Here is a 23,192-nt window from a genome sequence, read left to right on the forward strand (position 1 = left end):
CCACTATAGGGACCAGGGTGCTGTTTGAGAGGTAACCACTATAGGGACCAGGGTGCTGTTTGAGAGGTAACCACTATAGGGACCAGGGTGCGTTTTGAGAGGTAACCACTATAGGGACCAGGGTGCTGTTTGAGAGGTAACCACTATAGGGACCAGGGTGCTGTTAGAGAGGTAACCACTATAGGGACCAGGGTGCTGTTAGAGAAGTAACCACTATAGGAACCAGGGTGCTGTTTGAGAGGTAACCATAGAGCTGCTCCAGCTGTTGGAACATCAACACACCCTTCTGACATCAGAGAGAGGACCTCTGAGAGCAGACTGATCCACTTCATACCTGTCCCAAACACACAACACACACACACACACCATACCCCTAAACACACAACACACACCCACACCCACACACACCATACCCCTAAACACACAACACACCATACCCCTAAACACACAACACACACACATACAATACCCCTAAATACACACACACACTCTCAGCTGGCCCATAGAGCTGTGTATACACACACACACACACACACTCCTTAAGAACAATGATCTGTCATTCGGGAAGAATTCCACATTCACGGCCTTCAGTTTAGACGTTGGAGAATTAATTTGGAAATTTACGTCCCAACAGCTGTGGTCTCATCTGCTTGTACGGACAGAGAATGCACCACTGTGTGAGTGAGTGTGTGTGTTTGTACAGACAGAGAATGCACCACTGTGTGAGTGAGTGTGTGTGTTTGTACAGACAGAGAATGCACCACTGTCAAAGGAATTATGAGGATCAAGTCCATTATACACCTCAACTAGATCAGAGAGTGTGTGTGTGTGTGTGTGTGTGTGTGTGTGTGTGTGTGTGTGTGTGTGTGTGTGTGTGTGTGTGTGTGTGTGTGTCTATCAGAGAGTAAATGTGTTCCTCAACCACGGAGCGAGCTAATCAAGTCTTTATGTGTTGAGGAAGTCCACGCTTTAAGCTGGAAAAGCCCTGATTTCATGTTGCACCCATATGGGCTTGGAGGTTTTCAGGCTAGGTCAGGGCCAAGTCAGAGGTAAACATCAATCAACAGTCTACACACGCATCCCAAACGGCACCCTAATCCCTATGAAGTGCACTTCTTTTGACCAGATAGTGTGCTATTTGTGACACAGACTCAGAGTTGGCTGTTCTATAGAATGACAGCATAACATCATTATACGGCTGGTGCACATTATGGTATATTACTGGATAACGGCTGATTTAAGGACAGTCCATATTTTCCCCCCTAGTGGTTATGTTTAGAATCAGGAAAGGGTGAGCTGATCCTAGATCAGAGTGTGTATATGGATTGGTGATGCCTCTACAGTATGTTGTAAAGGATAGAAACCAAACTGGTGTGTGTGTGTGTGTGTGTGTGTGTGAGAGAGAGAGAGAGAGAGAGAGAGAGAGAGAGAGAGAGAGGGTGAGCAAGATCACAGCAGCAAGATTTGTGACCTGTTGCCACGAGAAAAGGGCAACCAGTGAAGAACAAACACCATTGTAAATTCAACCCATATTTATGCTTATTTATTTTATCTTGTGTCCTTTAACCATTTGTACATTGTTAAAACACTGTATATATATAATATGACATTTGGATTGTCTTTATTGTTTTGAATCTTCTGTATGTGTAATGTTTACTGTTCATTTGTATTGTTTATTTCACTTTATATATTATCTACTTCACTTATTGAATTGAATCGGAGAGAGAGAGAGAGAGAGAGAGAGAGAGAGAGAGAGAGAGAGAGAGAAGGACTCCTCTGGTCTAGGCCTGTCAGTCAGGGTCTGAAGCCAGCCTGTAATTTGTCCGTTGCAGCTCGATGAGGGAAAGCTAAGTCTAATTCTTAACATGATTAATATGGGCGTCCTCACAGGGCAAGTTGAGTAGAAGGTGGTACAAAATGAATGGGTGGAATGGTTGGTGTGCTAGTGTAAACCCAGGGACTCTGCTCTGTTTCTCTTTCACTCTCTCTCTCTCTTTCTCTCACTCTCTCTCTCTCGTTCACTCACTCTCTCTTTTACTGTCTGTTTCACTCTCTCTCTCTCCTCTCTCTCTCTCTCTCTCTCTCTTTTACTCTTTTTCACCCACTCTCTGACTGTCGCTCTCTCTCTCACTCTCTCTCACACACACTCACTCTGACTCTCTCTCTCTCTCACTCACTCTTTCACTTGCTCTCTCTCACACACTCACTCTCTGACTCTCTCTCTCACACTCACCCTCTCTCTCTTTCACTCCCTCTCTCTCTCTCTCTCTCTCCCTCTCACTCTCTATGTGTCTTTCTCTGTGTGTGTCTCTCCTCTGTATGTCTCTCTCCTTTCTTTCTACCTCTCACTCTCTCTCCTCCCATCACTCATTGCAACTGTGATCTTGTTGGCACCCATTAGATCCACCAGCAATGTGGTCACATATATCAGTGTTAAGTAGTGATATTAGAGTTCAGGTGGTCCTTCACGCTTCAGCAAACTAGCAAACAACAACAATGACAAAAATCATGAAAATGGCTTCCCAAGGAAAATGTAAAAAAATAACTAATTTGAGGTAAAAACTAATTGGAGCACTCATCAAAAAAGATTGTTTTATTTTTGCTCACTTTAATCCATTGTAGTCACCTGTTCACATCCTGTACAATAGTAACATTAGACTCGATATCTTAACAAATGTTAAGTCTAAGTGTAGCAGCCTGGTCTGGCTGAGTGTGAAGTAGCAGCCTGGTCTGGCTGATTGTGAAGTAGCAGCCTGGTCTGGCTGAGTGTGAAGTAGCAGTCTGATCTGGCTGATTGTGACGTAGCGGCCTTGGTCCAGCTGATTGTGAAGTAGCAGCCTGGTCTGGCTGAGTGTGAAGTAGCAGCCTGGTCTGGCTGATTGTGAAGTAGCAGCCTGGTCTGGCTGATTGTGACGTAGCGGCCTTGGTCCAGCTGATTGTGAAGTAGCAGCCTGGTCTGGCTGATTGTGAAGTAGCGGCCTTGGTCTGACTGAGTGTGAAGTAGCAGCCTGGTCTGGCTGATTGTGAAGTAGCGGCCTTGGTCCAGCTGATTGTGAAGTAGCAACCTGATCTGGCTGATTGTGACGTAGCGGCCTTGGTCTGACTGAGTGTGAAGTAGCAGACTTAGTCTGACTGATTGTGAAAGTTAAGGCAGACTTGCTAGAACAGCATTAGCAGAAATCAAGCCGTAAAAGCACATTTCCTGCTGACCCTTAAGTACACCGGCCAAAGCAACTACTTATTTTTCAGCCAGGTCAACAGGCTCCCACATTTGTTGATGTTTGCCTAAGGTAGTTGTAGATTTGTTTTCAATAGAGAAACTCAATTTGAGTGAAACGTGTGCTGTGATAACCTAGTGCTCTGCTCCTATACCAAACAGACTGGTTAAATCATCTATTACCTAACCCTTCTCTCTGTCAGTACAGTGTAGCTAGCTGTATAGCTAGCCTAGCGCTCTGCTCCTATACCAAACAGACTGGTTAAATCATCTATTACCTAACCCTTCTCTCTGTCAGCACAGTGTAGCTAGCTGTATAGCTAGCCTAGCGCTCTACTCCTATACCAAACAGACTGGTTAAATAAACACAGCAGAACCAGAACGGAGCTTGTTACCTCATGCAGTTTGACATGCCGTTTGTTTGTTCAAATGTGCTTCTACTGAAATGCCTGGTTAGTGACCTAATGCCTTCTACACTGAGCACATAGAGGAGTAGCAGGGATGGAGGAAGGAGGGACTTCAGAGGCAGAAAAATGACCTCCATATTTTTCCAATATGCTGGTATGTCCGTAGGCCCTATGAGCAGACTGGGGTATATCCCAAATGGATCCCTATTTCTTATTGGTCCTCGTCAAATGTAGTACACTTCACAGGGAATAGGCTGCTGTTTGGACGTGTCCTATTCCATTCGTGAGGCGGACTGAAGGCTGACACACTACTTTAAACTGAGTACAATCAACAATTCGGTGGAAAAGTAAAGAGGTGGAAGATGGAAACTCAGCTCAACAAATGTCACCAGTAATCTGGGCGACAGACGGACGGTGAGAAGAGGAAAGTTCTGGAAAAGATGAAAAGATGTCATCCCTGGGGAACCAGCGTACAGTACATCACTACTTCCTGCTCTTGATTAGAGGGACAAACTGATTTGTTGCTGAATGTAATGAATTAAGACCAAGTCGACGTTCCAAATTGGTGCCCTATTACCCATAGAGCTCTGTCAAAAGTAGTGCACTATATGTAGGGAATAGGGTGCCAGCCCTGGTCTAAAGTAGTGCACTATATGTAGGGAATAGGGTGCCAGCCCTGGTTTAAAGTAGTGCACTATATGTAGGAAATAGGGTGCCAGCCCTGGTCTAAAGTAGTGCACTATATATAGGGAATAGGGTGCCAGCCCTGGTCTAAAGTAGTGCACTATATGTAGGGAATAGCGTGCCAGCCCTGGTCTAAAGTAGTGCACTATATATAGGGAATAGGGTGCCAGCCCTGGTCTAAAGTAGTGCACTATTTATAGGGAATAGGGTGCCAGCCCTGGTCTAAAGTAGTGCACTATATGTAGGGAATAGGGTGCCAGCCTTGGTCTAAAGTAGTGCACTGTATGTAGAGAATAGGGTGCCAGCCCTGGTCTAAAGTAGTGCACTGTATGTAGAGAATAGGGTGCCAGCCCTGGTCTAAAGTAGTGCACTGTATGTAGGGAATAGGGTGCCAGCCCTGGTCTAAAGTAGTGCACTGTATGTAGGAATAGGGTGCCAGCCCTGGTCTAAAGTAGTGCACTATATATAGGGAATAGGGTTCCATTTAGAATTCAATCAGAGACAAAGATCTCAACTACCCCAGAGAGAACTACAGAAGGAGAGCGCTTATGTCGGATGTTACCAAATTAACTTCCAGGAAATTAGTCCTGTATATCAATGGAGGCTTTAACAGTTGTTAGTTGAAGTTGACAGAAACAAGACGTATCCACTACAGACAGAGACGGTGATTACCAACCAGAACCCACACAATCATCTACTATCTAAACACGGCGACATGTCTGATCTGCATTGACCTCACCAGCGTTGCCTAGAGACGGTTTTCAGAGTGGTTCATTACAGCAGGCCACGTAAACTACATGTTGATGTATAAAGACACATCAAAACTATCAATCCAGTTCATTATATATTATATAGTTGGCACTGGCAGAATATTTTGATGTTCTGATGTTGTGATATTCTGATGTTGTGATATTATGATGATCCGATATTATGATGTTCTGATGTTGTGATGTTGTGATAATATGATGTTGTGATGTTCTGATGTTCTGATGTTCAGATAATATGATGTTCTGATATTATGATGTTCTGATGTTCTGATAATATGATGTTTTGATGTTCTGATATTATGATGTTGTGATAATATGATGTTCTGATCTGATGTTCTGATAATATGATGTTCTGATGTTGTGATGTTCTGATAATATGATGTTCTGATGTTCTGATAATATGATGTTCTGATAATATGATGTTCTGATATTATGATGTTCTGATAATATGATGTTCTGATGTTCTGATAATATGATGTTCTGATATTATGATGTTCTGATAATATGGTGTTCTGATGTTCTGATAATATGATGTTCTGATGTTCTGATAATATGATGTTCTGATGTTCTGATAATATGATGTTCTGATATTATGATGTTCTGATGTTCTGATGTTGTGATATTATGATGTTGTGATAATATGTTCTGATGTTGTGATGTGATAATATGATGTTCTGATGTTGTGATGTTCTGATGTTCTGATGTTGTGATGTTCTGATGTTGTGATATTATGATGTTGTGATGTTCTGATGTGATATTATGATGTTGTGATAATATGATGTTCTGATGTTGTGATATTATGATGTTGTGATAATATGATGTTCTGATGTTGTGATATTATGATGTTGTGATAATATGATGTTCTGATGTTGTGATATTATGATGTTCTGATATTATGATGTTCTGATGTTCTGATGTTGTGATATTATGATGTTGTGATATTATGTTCTGATGTTGTGATGTTATGATGTTGTGATGTTCTGATGTTGTGATGTTCTGATGTTGTGATATTATGATGTTGTGATAGGAGGCCAATGAAACGTGGTAGAGGTTAGCGAGCAACCAGCCCCTGGTGTTGCACCACCTCCTCTAAGCTGAGTCTGGTTTTGACTGATGCTTGCCCCGATCATGGTGTCCACGGCCTGCCGTGTGGTGTCCAGGGCCTGCCGTGTGGTGAACAGGGCCTGGTGTGTGGTGTGGTGTCCACGGCCTGGCGTGTGGTGTGGTGTCCAGGGCCTGGCGTGTGGTGTGGTGTCCACGGCCTGCCGTGTGGTGTGGTGTCCACGGCCTGGCGTGTAGTGTCCATGGCCTGGCGTGTGGTGTCCACGGCCTGCCGTTTGGTGTCCACGGCCTGCCGTGTGGTGTCCACGGCCTGTCGTGTGGTGTCCACGGCCTGTCGTGTGGTGTCCAGGGCCTGGCGTGTGGTGTCCACGGCCTGTTGTGTGGTGTGGTGTCCAGGGCCTGGCGTGTGGTGTCCACGGCCTGGTGTGTGGTGTCCACGGCCTGGCGTGTGGTGTCCACGGCCTGCCGTGTGGTGTGGTGTCCAGGGCCTGGCGTGTGGTGTCCACGGCCTGTTGTGTGTGGTGTCCACGGGCCTGGCGGCCTGTGGTGTGGTGTCCACGGCCTGGTGTGTGGTGTCCACGGCCTGGCGTGTGGTGTCCACGGCCTGCCGTGTGGTGTGGTGTCCAGGGCCTGGCGGGTGGTGTCCACGGCCTGGCGTGTGGTGTCCACGGCCTGGCGTGTGGTGTCCACGGCATGCCGTTTGGTGTCCACGGCCTGCCGTTCTCCCACTTAAAAAGATGAGAGGCCTGTAATTTTCATCATAGGTACACTTCAACTATGACAGACAAAATGAGAAGAAAAAAATCCAGAAAATCACATTGTGGCATTTTTTATGAATTTATTTGCCAATTATGGTGGAAAATAAGTATTAGGTCAATAACAAAAGTTTATCTCAATACTTTGTTATATACACTTTGTTGGCAATGACAGAGGTCAAACGTTTTCTGTAAGTCTTCACAAGGTTTTCACACACTGTTGCTGGTATTTTGGCCCATTCCTCCATGCAGATCTCCTCTAGAGCAGTGATGTGTTGGGGCTGTTGCTGCGCAACACGGACTTTCAACTCCCTCCAAAGATTTTCTATGGGGTTGAGATCTGAGATCTGGAGACTGGCTAGGCCACTCCAGGACCTTGAAATGCTTCTTACGAAGCCACTCCTTCGTTGCCCGGGGCGGTGTGTTTGGGATCATTGTCATGCTGAAAGACCCAGCCACGTTTCATCTTCAATGCCCTTGCTGATGGAAGGAGGGTTTCACTCAAAATCTCACGATACATGGCCCCATTCATTCTTTCCTTTACATGGATCAGTCGTCCTGGTCCCTTTGCAGAAAAACAGCCCCAAAGCATGTCGTCTCCACCCCCATGCTTCACAGTAGGTATGGTGTTCTTTGGATGCAACTCAGCATTCTTTGTCCTCCAAACACGACGAGATGAGTTTTTACCAAAAAGTTATATTTTGGTTTCATCTGACCATATGACATTCTCCCAATCTTCTTCTGGATCATCCAAATGCTCTCTAGCAAACTTCAGACGGGCCTGGACATGTACTGGCTTAAGCAGGGGGACACGTCTGGCACTGCAGGATTTGAGTCCCTGGCGGCGTAGTGTGTTACTGATGGTAGGCTTTGTTACTTTGGTCCCAGCTCTCTGCAGGTCATTCACTAGGTCCCCCTGTGTGGTTCTGGGATTTTTGCTCACCGTTCTTGTGATCATATTGACCCCACAGGGTGAGATCTTGCGTGGAGCCCCAGATCGAGGGAGATTATCAGTGGTCTTGTATGTCTTCCATTTCCTAATAATTGCTCCCACAGTTGATTTCTTCAAACCAAGCTGCTTACCTATTGCAGATTCAGTCTTCCCAGCCTGGTGCAGGTCTACAATTTTGTTTCTGGTGTCATTTGACAGCTTTTTGGTCTTGGTCATAGTGGAGTTTGGAGTGTGACTGTTTGAGGTTGTGGACAGGTGTCTTTTATAGTGATAACAAGTTCAAACAGGTGCCATTAATACAGGTAACGAGTGGAAGACAGAGGAGCCTATTAAAGAAGAAGTTACAGGTCTGTGAGAGCCAGAAATCTTGCTTGTTTGTAGGTGACCAAATACTTATTTTCCACCATAATTTGCAAATAAAGTCATTAAAAATCCTACAATATGATTTTCTGGACTTTTAAAAATCATTTTGTCTGTCATAGTTGAAGTGTACCTATGATGAACATTTCAGGCCTCATCTTTTTAAGTGGGAGAACTTGCACAATTGGTGGCTGACTAAATACTTTTTTGCCCCACTGTATCTACAACGAAACATACATGTGTGTGTGTGCATGTTATCATGTGTGTGTGTGTATGTTATCATGTGTGTGTGTGTATGTTATCATGTGTGTGTGTGCATGTTATCATGTGTGTGTGTGCATGTGCCTATGTTCGGGTTACTTCACCGTTCTAGTGGTCCATAGGGTGTATTTTTACCTGCTTTTTAAATCTGATTCTACTTTAATATATGATAACCCTACTACCCATCCCCTAACTGGAGGAATGGACAACAAGTACGTTTCTACTTCCAGCTTGTACACACTATATACATTTTATGGACACAGTATATTTTATAATAGTTATCTTTTGATTGTTTTTAGTCCCATCCTTCAGCTCCACTCAACCCCTCCCATCTATCTCTGAACACCATCCAGTTTAGGTTATCCTCCTCAGTGATCTTTTTCCAGAAGGGCTTTCCTCATATCAGTGATCTCCTTTTATTCATACAGGTCAGGCTTTCCTCCTATCAATGATCTTTATCCATACAGGTCAAGCTTTCCTCCTATCAGTGATCTCATTTATCCATACAGGTTAGGCTTTCCTCCTATCAATGATCTTTATCCAGAAGGGCTTTCCTCCTATCAGTGATCTTTATCCAGAAGGGCTTTCCTCCTATCAGTGATCTTTATCCAGACAGGTCAGGCTTTCCTCCTATCAGTGATCTTTATCCAGACAGGTTAGGCTTTCCTCCTATCAGTGATCTTTATCCAGAAGGGCTTTCCTCCTACCAGTGATCTTTATCCAGAAGGGCTTTCCTCCTATCAGTGATCTTTATCCAGACAGGTCAGGCATCCTCCTTTCAGTGAACTCCTTTATCCAGACAGGTTAGGCTTTGCTCCTATCAGTGATCTTTATCCAGACAGGTTAGGCTTTCCTCCTATCAGTGATCTTTATCCAGAAGGGCTTTCCTCCTACCAGTGATCTTTATCCGGAAGGGCTTTCCTCCCATCAGTGATCTTTATCCAGAAGGGCTTTTCTCCTATCAGTGAGCTTTATCCAGAAGGGCTTTCCTCCTATCAGTGATCTTTATCCAGAAGGGCTTTCCTCCTATCAGTGATCTTTATCCAGAAGGGCTTTCCTCCTATCAGTGATCTTTATCCAGAAGGGCTTTCCTCCTATCAGTGATCTTTATCCAGAAGGGCTTTCCTCCTATCAGTGATCTTTATCCAGAAGGGCTTTCCTCCTATCAGTGATCTTTATCCAGAAGGGCTTTCCTCCTATCAGTGATCTTTATCCAGAAGGGCTTTCCTCCTGGTACATGTAAATGGTGAATAAAAGGTGATATTTTCCTCGTACTGTTACTTAATGGAGATTCTCCTGACCCAAGATGCTACTGAAAACAGTCAGGACGAGCCTCGACAGTATCACACAAATTATTCAGTGAATAACACTGATCAATATGCTCCCAAATTGTCCTTTTGTTTTCATGAAATAGCTCAACATAAATACACCAACTGCATTCTCTTTCACTTTTATTGAATGATACCAGAACAGCGTTGATCACATTCAATCACTTTCATTCTAACAGAAACAACATGTCAAAGCACCACCCATCCAAGGCTCGGCCCGAAACAACACATCCAAGTTCAGTCTCTGTCAAGGAGTTAAGCGCATAGTCACGTTCAAGGTTGAGGGATGATATAATTATGTTTGCCCAGCTTTGTCTTGCTTGCCAGAAATGGGAACACCCACCTCGAGTGAAAATAAATATAAAATATAAAGGAACAATTAAGAGGAGACTGAGGGGCGATCTGTGATGTTGACAGATATCCCTATGAACAATCCTGACTTTAAATAAAAATATCATATTTAACATTCTGAATATGGAACAGAGCAAGATGTCCTCCTTACTTGGATGAGTGTCAATACGCTCTAGGAAATTACAATCCTCTTCTTCACACAAAAGCAACACATTTTTTTATTGTGTCAGTTGAAAATATGTTTTCAAACTAAAAGTAGGTAACAGCTGGTGTATGGTGCGAATTGTAGAACATATCGTTGTTGTTCAACCGTGTGGAAGGTTGAAGGTTTAACGTAGATGTAAAGTCAGACTGGAACGGCTTCATTTCTTTCTGTTTCCTCCGCCAGACAGAATCATCACCATCCTCATGAAGATGTTCAGAGTGTCCATGTAGATCCCCATGCACCTACAAGACAGGAGAACACCACAGAGCACCAACCGTCAGTTTCATATATCACAATACAAGACAGGAGAACACCACAGAGCACCAACCGTCAGTTTCATATATCACAATACAAGACAGGAGAACACCACAGAGCACCAACCGTCAGTTTCATATATCACAATACAAGACAGGAGAACACCACAGAGCACCAACCGTCAGTTTCATATCACAATACAAGACAGGATAACACCACAGAGCACCAACCGTCAGTTTCATATCACAATACAAGACAGGATAACACCACAGTATTATACTGCATCAGTGGTACTACAGATACTGCATCATAGTGGTACTGCATATACTGCATCACAGGTATTATACTGCATCAGTATTATACTGCATCATAGTGGTGCAGTATTATATGCATCACAGTGGTGACAGTATTATACTGCATCATCACAGTGCATCATAGTGGTACTGACAGTATTATACTGCATCACAGTGACAGTATTATACTGCATCACAGTATTATACTGCATCACAGTGGTGACAGTATTATACTGCATCACAGTGGTATTATACTGCATCACAGTATTATACTGCATCACAGTGGTATTATACTGCATCATAGTGGTATTATACTGCATCACAGTGGTACCGACAGTATTATACTGCATCACAGTGGTACTGACAGTATTATACTGCATCACAGTGGTACTGACAGTATTATACTGCATCATAGTGGTACTGACAGTATTATACTGCATCATAGTGGTATTATACTGCATCACAGTGGTACTGACAGTATTATACTGCATCATAGTGGTACTGACAGTATTATACTGCATCATAGTGGTACTGACAGTATTATACTGCATCACAGTGGTATTATACTGCATCATAGTGGTACTGACAGTATTATACTGCATCACAGTGGTACTGACAGTATTATACTGCATCATAGTGGTATTATACTGCATCATAGTGGTACCGACAGTATTATACTGCATCACAGTGGTACTGACAGTATTATACTGCATCATAGTGGTGACAGTATTATACTGCATCACAGTGGTACTGACAGTATTATACTGCATCACAGTGGTACTGACAGTATTATACTGCATCACAGTGGTACTGACAGTATTATACTGCATCACAGTGGTATTATACTGCATCACAGTGGTACTGACAGTATTATACTGCATCAGTGGTATTATACTGCATCATAGTGGTATTATACTGCATCATAGTGGTACTGACAGTATTATACTGCATCATAGTGGTACTGACAGTATTATACTGCATCATAGTGGTATTATACTGCATCACAGTGGTACTGACAGTATTATACTGCATCATAGTGGTACTGACAGTATTATACTGCATCAGTGGTATTATACTGCATCACAGTGGTACTGACAGTATTATACTGCATCATAGTGGTACTGACAGTATTATACTGCATCATAGTGGTACTGACAGTATTATACTGCATCATAGTGGTACTGACAGTATTATACTGCATCATAGTGGTACTGACAGTATTATACTGCATCATAGTGGTACTGACAGTATTATACTGCATCATAGTGGTATTATACTGCATCATTTCCAGGAATTGCGTCCAGATGTAACATGGGTCCATGCATTATCATGCTGAAACATGAGGTGATGGCGGCGGATGAATGGCACGACAATGTCAATGTGCCATCAATAAAACGCAATTGTGTTGGTTGGTCCGTAGCTGATGCCAACACATACCACAACCCCACTGCCACCATGGGGCACTCTGTTCACAACGTTGGCATCAGCAAACCACTCACCCACTCGACACCATACATGCTGCCTGCCATCTGTCCGGGTGTTGAAACAGGGATTCATCCGTGAAGAGCACATTTCTCCAGCGTACCAGTGGCCACTGAAGTGAGCATTTTGCACTCTGAAGTCAGTTATGATGCCGAACTGCAGTCAGGTCAAGACCCTGGTGACGACGACGAGCACACAGATGAGCTTCCCTGAGACGGTTTCTGACAGTTTGTGCAGAAATTCTTTGGTTGTGCAAACCCCCAGTTTCATCAACTGCCCGGGTGGCTGGTCTCAGACGATCCCGCAGGTGAAGAAGCCGGATGTAGAGGTCCTGGGCTGGCGTGTTTACACGTGGTCTCCGGTTGGACGTACTGTCAACGACATTGGAGGTGGCTTATGGCAGAGAAATTAACTGGCCAAAGCTCGAATGTACATTACTGCAGTCACTATGCTAATTGCAAACTCCCTCAAAACTTGAGACATCTGTGGCATTGTGACGTGTGACAAAACTGCACATTTTAGAGTGGCCTTTTATTGTCCCCAGCACAAGGTTCTTGATATGCCACACCTGTGAGGTGGATGGATTATGTTGGAAAAGGAGAAATGCTCACTAACAGGGATGTAAACAAATTTGTGCACAACATTTGAGAGTAATAAGCTTTATGTGCACATGGAACATGTTGGGGCTCTTCTATTTCAGCTCAGGAAACAAAGGACCAACACTTTACATGTTGTGTTTATATATATATATTATATATCTATCAAAGCAGGACAAAGAAATAAAACAATAACAGTAAGGAACAGACCTGGACTAGTTGACTACCTGTTTCAACAGTAAGGAACAGACCTGGACTAGTTGACTACCTGTTTAAACAGTAAGGAACAGACCTGGACTAGTTGACTATCTGTTTAAACAGTACTGGACTAGTTGACTACCTGTTTAAACAGTAAGGAACAGACCTGGACTAGTTGACTATCTGTTTAAACAGTACTGGACTAGTTGACTACCTGTTTAAACAGTAAGGAACAGACCTGGACTAGTTGACTATCTGTTTAAACAGTACTGGACTAGTTGACTACCTGTTTAAACAGTAAGGAACAGACCTGGACTAGTTGACTATCTGTTTAAACAGTACTGGACTAGTTGACTATCTGTTTAAACAGTAAGGAACAGAACTGGACTAGTTGACTATCTGTTTAAACAGTAAGGAACAGACCTGGACTAGTTGACTATCTGTTTAAACAGTAAGGAACAGAACTGGACTAGTTGACCATCTGTTTAAACAGTACTGGACTAGTTGACTATCTGTTTAAACAGTAAGGAACAGAACTGGACTAGTTGACTATCTGTTTAAACAGTAAGGAACAGACCTGGACTAGTTGACTATCTGTTTAAACAGTAAGGAACAGAACTGGACTAGTTGACTACCTGTTTAAACAGTAAGGAACAGAACTGGACTAGTTGACTACCTGTTTAAACAGTAAGGAACAGACCTGGACTAGTTGACTACCTGTTTAAACAGTAAGGAACAGAACTGGACTAGTTGACGGTCTGTTTAAACAGTAAGGAACAGAACTGGACTAGTTGACGGTCTGTTTAAACAGTAAGGAACAGACCTGGACTAGTTGACTACCTGTTTAAACAGTAAGGAACAGAACTGGACTAGTTGACGGTCTGTTTAAACAGTAAGGAACAGAACTGGACTAGTTGACGGTCTGTTTAAACAGTAAGGAACAGAACTGGACTAGTTGACGGTCTGTTTAAACAGTAAGGAACAGAACTGGACTAGTTGACGGTCTGTTTAAACAGTAAGGAACAGAACTGGACTAGTTGACGGTCTGTTTAAACAGTAAGGAACAGAACTGGACTAGTTGACTACCTGTTTAAACAGTAAGGAACAGACCTGGACTAGTTGACTATCTGTTTCAACAGTAAGGAACAGAAATCAGACAGCAGGACAGATTACTCTGCAGACGTCACTTACGAGTTGATGGGGTCGTATTTCTGCATCCCGTACATGGGGTACGTCTCCGCCCTCTTGATGACCTTCTGGGTGTCGTAGAGCAGGAACATGCTGAAGAGGACCAGACCTCCGTAGATAGCGATGGAGTAGAGGCCTGCTCCCATCGCTGAGGTAGGGGGCAGGAACATTGAGCCTGGGGACAGAGAGAGTGGAGAGGACATTATATTAACACCATGTCCTCAAGCTCAATTAATAACTGAGGGGATATTATGTGTCAAGGGTGTTTGTCACCAGAGAGCCAGATCCTAAATAATACTATTTGAAAAAGAAGAAACTCAAGCACACTGGTATCTTGAATACTCCACTAACAATTTACTGGGTTTGATGAAACAAAAGGCTACGGTTCAACAGACTTCATTGATGTCCGTCTACCATGTTGTTTTCCATGGATGTCCGTCTACCATGTTGTTTTCCATGGATGTCCGTCTACCATGTTGTTTTCCATGGATGTCCGTCTACCATGTTGTTTTCCATGGATGTCTGTCTACCATGTTGTTTTCCATGGATGTCTGTCTACCATGTTGTTTTCCATGGATGTCTGTCTACCATGTTGTTTTCCATGGATGTCTGTCTACCATGTTGTTTTCCATGGATGTCTGTCTACCATGTTGTTTTCCATGGATGTCCGTCTACCATGTTGTTTTCCATGGATGTCTGTCTACCATGTTGTTTTCCATGGATGTCCGTCTACCATGTTGTTTTCCATGGATGTCCGTCTACCATGTTGTTTTCCATGGATGTCCGTCTACCATGTTGTTTTCCATGGATGTCCGTCTACCATGTTGTTTTCCAGATGTCCTGTCTACCATGTTGTTTTCCATGGATGTCCGTCTACCATGTTGTTTTCCATGGATGTCCGTCTACCATGTTGTTTTCCATGGATGTCCGTCTACCATGTTGTTTTCCATGGATGTCCGTCTACCATGTTGTTTTCCATGGATGTCTGTCTACCATGTTGTTTTCCATGGATGTCTGTCTACCATGTTGTTTTCCATGGATGTCTGTCTACCATGTTGTTTTCCATGGATGTCTGTCTACCATGTTGTTTTCCATGGATGTCTGTCTACCATGTTGTTTTCCATGGATGTCTGTCTACCATGTTGTTTTCCATGGATGTCTGTCTACCATGTTGTTTTCCATGGATGTCTGTCTACCATGTTGTTTTCCATTGATGTCTGTCTACCATGTTGTTTTCCATTGATGTCTGTCTACCATGTTGTTTTCCATTGATAAACACTTAAAAAAGGCAATAACCATTTAGTTGTCCTCTAAAAGTATGATGTTTACATCCCTGCATTTGTGAAGAAACGCCTACTAACCGTTTAGTGGAGACCACTGAAAACCACAGCCAGGGTTATTGATCTAAAGATACTAACCGATAGAGACCACTGAAACCCACAGCCAGGGTTATTGATCTAAAGATACTAACCGATAGAGGTGGAGACCACTGAAAACCACAGCCAGGGTTATTGATCTAAAGATACTAACCGATAGAGACCACTGAAAACCACAGCCAGGGTTATTGATCTAAAGATACTAACCGATAGAGACCACTGAAAACCACAGCCAGGGTTATTGATCTAAAGATACTAACCGATAGAGACCACTGAAACCCACATCCAGGGTTATTGATCTAAAGATACTAACCGATAGAGGTGGAGACCACTGAAACCCACAGCCAGGGTTATTGATCTAAAGATACTAACCGATTGAGACCACTGAAACCCACTGTCAGGGTTATTGATCTAAAGATACTAACCGATAGAGACCACTGAAACCCACAGCCAGGGTTACTGATCTAAAGATACTAACCGATAGAGACCACTGAAACCCAGGACCAGGGTTATTGATCTAAAGATACTAACCGATAGAGGTGGAGACCACTGAAACCCACAGCCAGGGTTATTGATCGAAAGATACTAACCGATAGAGACCACTGAAACCCACAGCCAGGGTTATTGATCTAAAGATACTAACCGATAGAGACCACTGAACCCACAGCCAGGGTTATTGATCTAAAGATACTAACTGTTAGAGGAGGTGGAGACCACTGAAACCCACAGCCAGGGTTATTGATCTGAAGATACTAACCGATAGAGACCACTGAAACCCACAGCCAGGGTTATTGATCTAAAGATACTAACCGATAGAGGTGGAGACCACTGAAACCCACAGCCAGGGTTATTGATCTGAAGATACTAACCGATAGAGACCACTGAAACCCACAGCCAGGGTCATTGATCTAAAGATACTAACCGATAGAGACCACTGAAACCTACAGCCAGGGTTATTGATCTAAAGATACTAACTGATAGAGACCACTGAAACCCACAGCCAGGGTTATTGATCTAAAGATACTAACCGATAGAGGTGGAGACCACTGAAACCCACAGCCAGGGTTATTGATCTAAAGATACTAACCAATAGAGACCACTTAAACCCACAGCCAGGGATATTGATCTAAAGATACTAACCGATAGAGACCACTGAAACCCACAGCCAGGGTTATTGATCTAAAGATACTAACCGATAGAGACCACTGAAACCCACTGCCAGGGTCATTGATCTAAAGATACTAACCGATAGAGACCACTGAAAACCACTGCCAGGGTTATTGATCTAAAGATACTAACCGATGGAGGTGGAGACCACTGAAACCCACAGCCAGGGTTATTGATCTAAAGATACTAACCGATAGAGGTGGAGACCACTGAAACCCACAGCCAGGGTTATTGATCTAAAGATACTAACCGATAGAAACCACTGAAACCCACAGCCAGGGTTATTGATCTAAAGATACTAACCGATAGAGACCACTGAAACCCACAGCCAGGGTTATTGATCTAAAGATACTAACCGATTGAGGTGGAGACCACTGAAACCCACAGCCAGGGTTATTGATCAAAAGATACTAACCAATAGAGACCACTGAAACCCACAGCCAGGGTTATTGATCTAAAGATACTAACCGATAGAGACCACTGAAACCCACAGCCAGGGTTATTGATCTAAAGATACTAACCGATTGAGGTGGAGACCACTGAAACCCACAGCCAGGGTTATTGATCGAAAGATACTAACCAATAGATACCACTGAAACCCACAGCCAGGGTTATTGATCTAAAGTTACTAACCGATAGAGACCACTGAAACCCACAGCCAGGGTTATTGATCTAAAGATACTAACCGATTGAGGCGGAGACCACTGAAACCCACAGCCAGGGTTATTGATCTAAAGATACTAACCGATAGAGGTGGAGACCACTGAAACCCACAGCCAGGGTTATTGATCTAAAGATACTAACCGATAGAGGTGGAGACCACTGAAACCCACAGCCAGGGTTATTGATCTAAAGATACTAACCGATAGAGACCACTGAAACCACAGCCAGGGTTATTGATCTAAAGATACTAACCGATAGAGGTGGAGACCACTGAAACCCACAGCCAGGGTTATTGATCGAAAGATACTAACCGATAGAGACCACTGAAACCCACAGCCAGGGTTATTGATCTAAAGATACTAACCGATAGAGACCACTGAAACCCACAGCCAGGGTTATTGATCTAAAGATACTAACTGTTAGAGGAGGTGGAGACCACTGAAACCCACAGCCAGGGTTATTGATCTAAAGATACTAACCGATAGAGACCACTGAAACCCACAGCCAGGGTTATTGATCTAAAGATACTAACCGATAGAGGTGGAGACCACTGAAACCCACAGCCAGGGTTATTGATCTAAAGATACTAACCGATAGAGACCACTGAAACCTACAGCCAGGGTTATTGATCTAAAGATACTAACTGATAGAGACCACTGAAACCCACAGCCAGGGTTATTGATCTAAAGATACTAACCGATAGAGGTGGAGACCACTGAAACACACAGCCAGGGTTATTGATCGAAAGATACTAACCAATAGAGATCACTTAAACCCACAGCCAGGGATATTGATCTAAAGATACTAACCGATAGAGACCACTGAAACCCAGGACCAGGGTTATTGATCTAAAGATACTAACCGATAGAGACCACTGAAACCCACTGCCAGGGTCATTGATCTAAAGATACTAACCGATAGAGACCACTGAAAACCACTGCCAGGGTTATTGATCTAAAGATACTAACCGATGGAGGTGGAGACCACTGAAACCCACAGCCAGGGTTATTGATCTAAAGATACTAACCGATAGAGGTGGAGACCAATGAAACCCACAGCCAGGGTTATTGATCTAAAGATACTAACCGATAGAAACCACTGAAACCCACAGCCAGGGTTATTGATCTAAAGATACTAACCGATTGAGGTGGAGACCACTGAAACCCACAGCCAGGGTTATTGATCTAAAGATACTAACCGATTGAGGTGGAGACCACTGAAACCCACAGCCAGGGTTATTGATCAAAAGATACTAACCAATAGAGACCACTGAAACCCACAGCCAGGGTTATTGATCTAAAGATACTAACCGATAGAGACCACTGAAACCCACAGCCAGGGTTATTGATCTAAAGATACTAACCGATTGAGGTGGAGACCACTGAAACCCACAGCCAGGGTTATTGATCGAAAGATACTAACCAATAGATACCACTGAAACCCACAGCCAGGGTTATTGATCTAAAGTTACTAACCGATAGAGACCACTGAAACCCACAGCCAGGGTTATTGATCTAAAGATACTAACCAATTGAGGCGGAGACCACTGAAACCCACAGCCAGGGTTATTGATCTAAAGATACTAACCGATAGAGGTGGAGACCACTGAAACCCACAGCCAGGGTTATTGATCTAAAGATACTAACCGATAGAGGTGGAGACCACTGAAACCCACAGCCAGGGTTATTGATCTGAAGATACTAACCGATAGAGACCACTGAAACCTACAGCCAGGGTTATTGATCTAAAGATACTAACCGATAGAGGTGGAGACCACTGAAACCCACAGCCAGGGTTATTGATCGAAAGATACTAACCGATAGAGACCACTGAAACCCAGGACCAGGGTTATTGATCTAAAGATACTAACCGATAGAGACCACTGAAACCCAGGACCAGGGTTATTGATCTAAAGATACTAACCGATAGAGACCACTGAAACCCACTGCCAGGGTCATTGATCTAAAGATACTAACCGATAGAGACCACTGAAACCCACTGCCAGGGTTATTGATCTAAAGATACTAACCGATAGAGACCACTGAAACCCACAGCCAGGGTTATTGATCTAAAGATACTAACCGATAGAGGTGGAGACCACTGAAACCCACAGCCAGGGTCATTGATCTGAAGATACTAACCGATAGAGACCACTGAAACCCACAGCCAGGGTCATTGATCTAAAGATACTAACCGATTGAGGTGGAGACCACTGAAACCCACAGCCAGGGTTATTGATCGAAAGATACTAACCAATAGATACCACTGAAACCCACAGCCAGGGTTATTGATCTAAAGTTACTAACCGATAGAGACCACTGAAACCCACAGCCAGGGTTATTGATCTAAAGATACTAACCGATAGAGGTGGAGACCACTGAAACCCACAGCCAGGGTTATTGATCTAAAGATACTAACCGATAGAGGTGGAGACCACTGAAACCCACAGCCAGGGTTATTGATCTGAAGATACTAACCGATAGAGACCACTGAAACCCACAGCCAGGGTCATTGATCTAAAGATACTAACCGATAGAGACCACTGAAACCTACAGCCAGGGTTATTGATCTAAAGATACTAACCGATAGAGGTGGAGACCACTGAAACCCACAGCCAGGGTTATTGATCGAAAGATACTAACCAATAGAGACCACTGAAACCCACAGCCAGGGTTATTGATCTAAAGATACTAACCGATAGAGACCACTGAAACCCACTGCCAGGGTCATTGATCTAAAGATACTAACCAATAGAGACCACTGAAAACCACTGCCAAGTTTATTGATCTAAAGATACTAACCGATAGAGACCACTGAAACCCACAGCCAGGGTTATTGATCTAAAGATACTAACCGATTGAGGTGGAGACCACTGAAACCCACAGCCAGGGTTATTGATCAAAAGATACTAACCAATAGAGACCACTGAAACCCACAGCCAGGGTTATTGATCTAAAGATACTAACCGATTGAGGTGGAGACCACTGAAACCCACAGCCAGGGTTATTGATCGAAAGATACTAACCAATAGATACCACTGAAACCCACAGCCAGGGTTATTGATCTAAAGTTACTAACCGATAGAGACCACTGAAACCCACAGCCAGGGTTATTGATCTAAAGATACTAACCGATTGAGGCGGAGACCACTGAAACCCACAGCCAGGGTTATTGATCTAAAGATACTAACCGATAGAGGTGGAGACCACTGAAACCCACAGCCAGGGTTATTGATCTAAAGATACTAACCGATAGAGACCACTGAAACCCACAGCCAGGGTTATTGATCTAAAGATACTAACCGATAGAGACCACTGAAACCCACAGCCAGGGTTATTGATCTAAAGATACACGATAGAGACCACTGACACCCACAGCCAGGGTTATTGATCTAAAGATACTAACCGAGAGGAGGTGGAGACCACTGAAACCCACAGCCAGGGTTATTGATCTAAAGATACTAACCGATAGAGACCACTGAAACCCACAGCCAGGGTTATTGATCTAAAGATACTAACCGATAGAGGTGGAGACCATTGAAACCCACAGCCAGGGTTATTGATCTAAAGATACTAACCGATAGAGACCACTGAAACCCACAGCCAGGGTCATTGATCTAAAGATACTAACCGATAGAGACCACTGAAACCCACAGCCAGGGTTATTGATCTAAAGATACTAACCGATAGAGGTGTAGACCACTGAAACCCACAGCCAGGGTTATTGATCTGAAGATACTAACCGATAGAGACCACTGAAACCCACAGCCAGGGTCATTGATCTAAAGATACTAACCGATAGAGACCACTGAAACCTACAGCCAGGGTTATTGATCTAAAGATACTAACCGATAGAGGTGGAGACCACTGAAACCCACAGCCAGGGTTATTGATCGAAAGATACTAACCAATAGAGACCACTGAAACCCACAGCCAGGGTTATTGATCTAAAGATACTAACCGATAGAGACCACTGAAACCCACTGCCAGGGTCATTGATCTAAAGATACTAACCGATAGAGACCACTGAAAACCACTGCCAGGGTTATTGATCTAAAGATACTAACCGATAGAGACCACTGAAACCCACAGCCAGGGTTATTGATCTAAAGATACTAACCGATTGAGGTGGAGACCACTGAAACCCACAGCCAGGGTTATTGATCAAAAGATACTAACCAATAGAGACCACTGAAACCCACAGCCAGGGTTATTGATCTAAAGATACTAACCGATTGAGGTGGAGACCACTGAAACCCACAGCCAGGGTTATTGATCGAAAGATACTAACCAATAGATACCACTGAAACCCACAGCCAGGGTTATTGATCTAAAGTTACTAACCGATAGAGACCACTGAAACCCACAGCCAGGGTTATTGATCTAAAGATACTAACCGATTGAGGCGGAGACCACTGAAACCCACAGCCAGGGTTATTGATCTAAAGATACTAACCGATAGAGGTGGAGACCACTGAAACCCACAGCCAGGGTTATTGATCTGAAGATACTAACCGATAGAGACCACTGAAACCCACAGCCAGGGTTATTGATCTAAAGATACTAACCGATAGAGACCACTGAAACCCACAGCCAGGGTTATTGATCTAAAGATACTAACCGATAGAGACCACTGACACCCACAGCCAGGGTTATTGATCTAAAGATACTAACTGTTAGAGGAGGTGGAGACCACTGAAACCCACAGCCAGGGTTATTGATCTAAAGATACTAACTGATAGAGACCACTGAAACCCACAGCCAGGGTTATTGATCTAAAGATACTAACCGATAGAGGTGGAGACCACTGAAACCCACAGCCAGGGTTATTGATCTAAAGATACTAACCGATAGAGACCACTGAAACCCACAGCCAGGGTCATTGATCTAAAGATACTAACCGATAGAGACCACTGAAACCCACAGCCAGGGTTATTGATCTAAAGATACTAACCGATAGAGACCACTGAAACCCACAGCCAGGGTTATTGATCTAAAGATACTAACCGATAGAGGTGGAGACCACTGAAACCCACAGCCAGGGTTATTGATCGAAAGATACTAACCAATAGAGACCACTGAAACCCACAGCCAGGGTTATTGATCTAAAGATACTAACCGATAGAGACCACTGAAACCCAGGACCAGGGTTATTGATCTAAAGATACTAACCGATAGAGACCACTGAAACCCACTGCCAGGGTCATTGATCTAAAGATACTAACCGATAGAGACCACTGAAAACCACTGCCAGGGTTATTGATCTAAAGATACTAACCGATGGAGGTGGAGACCACTGAAACCCACAGCCAGGGTTATTGATCTAAAGATACTAACCGATAGAGGTGGAGACCACTGAAACCCACAGCCAGGGTTATTGATCTAAAGATACTAACCGATAGAAACCACTGAAACCCACAGCCAGGGTTATTGATCTAAAGATACTAACCGATAGAGACCACTGAAACCCACAGCCAGGGTTATTGATCTAAAGATACTAACCGATTGAGGTGGAGACCACTGAAACCCACAGCCAGGGTTATTGATCAAAAGATACTAACCGATAGAGACCACTGAAACCCACAGCCAGGGTTATTGATCTAAAAGATAAAGATACTAACATAGA

General features: G+C 43.5%; 1 protein-coding gene across 3 annotated transcripts in view; it reads right to left on the minus strand.

The window, feature by feature from the left end:
• Positions 1–9,899: 9,899 nt before the first annotated feature.
• ghitm (growth hormone inducible transmembrane protein) overlaps positions 9,900–23,192 on the minus strand; it is a 35,947-nt gene continuing 22,654 nt past the window's right edge. For all 3 annotated transcript variants that reach the window (XM_042319071.1, XM_042319070.1, XM_042319072.1), the window contains 2 exons: positions 14,365–14,536; positions 9,900–10,591 (listed from right to left, as the gene is read on the minus strand). In XM_042319071.1, coding sequence (XP_042175005.1) covers positions 10,507–10,591; positions 14,365–14,536 — 257 coding nt within the window. In that variant the 3' untranslated portion in view covers positions 9,900–10,506. The remainder of the gene's footprint in view (positions 10,592–14,364; positions 14,537–23,192) is intronic.

The sequence above is a fragment of the Oncorhynchus tshawytscha genome, unplaced genomic scaffold (genome assembly GCF_018296145.1).
Source record: "Oncorhynchus tshawytscha isolate Ot180627B unplaced genomic scaffold, Otsh_v2.0 Un_scaffold_822_pilon_pilon, whole genome shotgun sequence".
Classification (NCBI taxonomy): domain Eukaryota; kingdom Metazoa; phylum Chordata; class Actinopteri; order Salmoniformes; family Salmonidae; genus Oncorhynchus; species Oncorhynchus tshawytscha.